At 36.1% G+C, this 3,317-nt stretch overlaps 1 protein-coding gene across 1 annotated transcript; it reads left to right on the forward strand.

Annotated features, from left to right (window-relative positions):
* The first annotated feature begins 1,051 nt into the window (after positions 1–1,051).
* BNAANNG13520D (uncharacterized membrane protein At4g09580) lies at positions 1,052–2,513 on the forward strand. Its single transcript, XM_013867946.3, has 3 exons — positions 1,052–1,462; positions 1,631–2,072; positions 2,162–2,513. Exons 1-3 carry the CDS (start codon positions 1,257–1,259, stop codon positions 2,285–2,287), a joined length of 774 nt encoding a protein of 257 aa, XP_013723400.1. The 5' UTR covers positions 1,052–1,256; the 3' UTR covers positions 2,288–2,513.
* Positions 2,514–3,317: the final 804 nt, after the last annotated feature.

The raw sequence follows: 3,317 nt of genomic DNA on the forward strand, positions 1-3,317 counted from the left end.
AATTAATAAGGTCACATGTCGATGTAGCGTTTTAACGTGTCATCTGACATGTTCCGGGGCCAAAGCACCACACTATCAATTATCAAATTAAGATGATTATATATTTCTCTCACAACAGGTTTATATTTTAAAACTGCAATGTTGATCTTACTTACTGGAAATTAAGGTTAAGCGTAATCAAATTGTATAGTTCTTTTCTACTAGATATTCTTTTTTGTAGACTGCATCAGTCATTACATGTAAGATATTAAAATAACACATAAGAGCTAAGTTATTCTGTTTTTCCGTTACTCAACTAAGTATCGTCCTCTATATGAAAAGAAGCACTTTTACTTTCGAATTACATGGACTCCAAATCTAGTATATACTTATCAAAATGTATAGCTTGCGCAAATCTTTTTACTTTGGTTATAACTCATATTATCTGTATACTTATGCGTACCATTCATAAAACCTTTCCAATAATACAGACAAAGTTATACTCATCAATCATTTCTCGTTAGAGCTACTGGAGGTAACATGCAATATGAATATTATAGTGATAAAAGTGTTCATAAACCGATCACATTTTTTTTTTTGACGAAATAAACCGATCACATTAAAAAGAACATTATAAAACAAACAAAGAAAAAAAGATATATAAGAACCAAAAAATAAGTAAATGCTATAAATGGTTTTAATAGCGAATGTGTATTCATTTGATTATAGGCAAAGTTAAAATAAAAGAATTTTATTGCTTAACCGGGACGTCTCAAATTTCCAACCCTGGTTCAAGTTATGTGTCTGCCTAGTATTTACGTAATCTATCGTATAATCGTTATTTCATTGTCCAAGCAACACTTGTTTATTTCTTTTTTCAAAAAAAAAAAAAACACTTGTTTATTTCCAAAGTTTAATTGATTTTAAGGGAGTACGACCACAACTCTATAAATGTTGGGGCTACATTCGTAAACCACGAAAGATGAGGGCCATAAGTAGATTTTAAAGGTGCAAAATTAGTTTTTTTTTTGTTTTGTTGTTTTTAAGATATATATACAAAAAAACCAACAAATCTTCAAAATCATAATTCGAATATTCGTTTTATTTATTATTTTCTTCTTCTTCTTCTCCTCCTTCAAATCTTTCCTCCGTCATTCAGATTTGGAGAAGACAGAGACAGAGAGGAGAAGTATTCGTGTAAGCAAGCACAAAAAGTTTCCTTTCTTTTATCTCTCTCTCTGTCTTTTCGACCAGATTGTACACAGAAGATAAAGAAAATGGGGAGAGAAGGAGAAACAACAATCGGCGACGTTGCTCCGGCGACTCCGAGAAGATGTTCTCTGAGTTTCTGGGAGGTCACGACAGCTTCCGGCGTCGTTTTGGGGTTTCTTGTTGGCCTTCTTTGCGTTTATCTCACAATGCCTCAATCTGATTACAGCTTCCTCAAGCTCCCTCGTAATCTCCAAGATCTTCAGATTCTCAGGTCAATTTTCAATCTTTTCTTCTGGGTTTTTATAAAGTCTCAACCTTTACGAATCAGGATTCTGGAATCTATATGCTCTGATGAATCTAATGAATATGAAAGTTTTGATTTTTTTTACATGTTGATTGATTCCATTACTAAACCTGAGATGTGTTGTGTTTCTTGCAGAGACAATCTGGAGATTTACACAAGTGATTACACAGTTCAAGTTCTTGTCGGATATTGTCTGGTGTACGTTTTTATGCAGACATTCATGATTCCCGGAACTGTCTTCATGTCTTTGCTTGCTGGTGCTCTCTTTGGAGTTATCAAAGGAATGGCTCTCGTTGTCTCCACCGCAACAGCTGGTGCTTCCTCTTGCTTCTTCCTCTCGAAGCTCATCGGCAGACCTTTGATCTTCTCCCTTTGGCCCGACAAGCTCATCTTCTTCCAAGACCAGGTTGCGAGGAGGAAAGATGGGTTGCTGAACTATATGCTCTTCTTGAGACTAACACCGACATTGCCTAACACGTTCATTAATGTTGCTTCTCCTATTGTTGATGTTCCTTACCATATCTTCTTCCTCGCTACATTCATTGGTCTGATTCCTGCTGCTTATGTCACTGTCCGGGTATGAGAATTTCTGTCATCTTCATTGTTGTTCTGATCTTAACGGTTTCAGTGAGTATGAATGTAATGTGTTTGGTTTTGTGGTAACAGGCTGGGATCGCTCTTGGAGAGCTGAAATCATTGGGAGATCTCTATGACTTCAGCTCGATGGCCACTCTGTTTCTCATCGGTGTGCTCTCTGTGACTCCAACCCTAATTAGCAAGAAAAGGGTGTAGAAGAAGAAGTTCAATGGAATCATAAGACAAAAGCCTTCTCATGGATATGATGATGACGATGATTACAAAAGCCTCTTGTGTATATATATATAGAATGTTTAGGACCTATTTCAAAACCCACCTGTTCTCTACATGCTTTTAAACTTTTTTAAAAAATGTACTAGAATGCATCTCAAACGGGTTGCACTTGCATGGGCCTAGTTTATAATCAAAATTATCCATAAAAGTGGTCTGAGCTTGGGTCTAGTCCTATCAAAATCATACCTTCGGTAGTAATATGTAGATGTGTGAATGATACTTACCGCAAGCTTGATAAGAGATGCCGGGTTGGTAAAAGCTGATGAAGAATAGTCTATGTTGATCTCGATGAAAATTTATACTCAACACTTCAGGGTTCTATTGATCCTACAACTGGCCTAGATCCAAACTCTTTTAACTTATCATAGAAAGAATAAATGATAGGTTCATTCAGGTGGTTGCAAAGAGACAATTGGAGCAAACCATAGAAGCGCAAGCTAGGGTGAGGGAAAAAGGCCCAAGCTAGGTCTGGAGGCCCTACCCATTTTAAGGATTTTTTTGGTTTGAATATAAGGAGACTTAGGCTTTGAATGGTGACCAAGGAACGAAAGGGAACACTGAATTCCTTATCATTCCCAAAAAAAATCACCATTCACAAGGAATAGTTTTTCCTTCTTGTTCCTCCCAATTCCTTTTTTGTAGAGAAATATAGAACAAAAGCATTCCTTGTTAAATTTGATAAGGAACAAGCATTCTTTTTCATTCCTGCAATTTTATTCCTATATGTTCCTTTCCTATTCGTTCCTCGTGTTCCCGAAAAGGTCACCAGTTGGAGCCTTAATAATCTTGTAAACCAGATTGGTGTTAAGGAATGAATGAAGCCTAACCAACCTATTTTGGGGGTTTTATTGTGACTCGTACTGTCAATGAAATAAATTATCTGATTTGGAGAAATTTGGCTCCTTTGGCATTTACCAGTTCAAAGATTGACCAAAATTAAAAAATTAAATAA

The sequence above is a fragment of the Brassica napus genome, chromosome C1, assembly GCF_020379485.1.
Source record: "Brassica napus cultivar Da-Ae chromosome C1, Da-Ae, whole genome shotgun sequence".
NCBI lineage: Eukaryota > Viridiplantae > Streptophyta > Magnoliopsida > Brassicales > Brassicaceae > Brassica > Brassica napus.

Bases quoted from the DNA above. Each gene is read 5' to 3' on its own strand.
- BNAANNG13520D (XM_013867946.3), top strand. From the start codon at position 1,257: ATGGGGAGAGAAGGAGAAACAACAATCGGCGACGTTGCTCCGGCGACT. The intron at 1,463-1,630 runs GTCAATTTTCAA...TGTTTCTTGCAG, and splicing joins CAAGATCTTCAGATTCTCAG to AGACAATCTGGAGATTTACA. The intron at 2,073-2,161 runs GTATGAGAATTT...TTGTGGTAACAG, and splicing joins CTGCTTATGTCACTGTCCGG to GCTGGGATCGCTCTTGGAGA.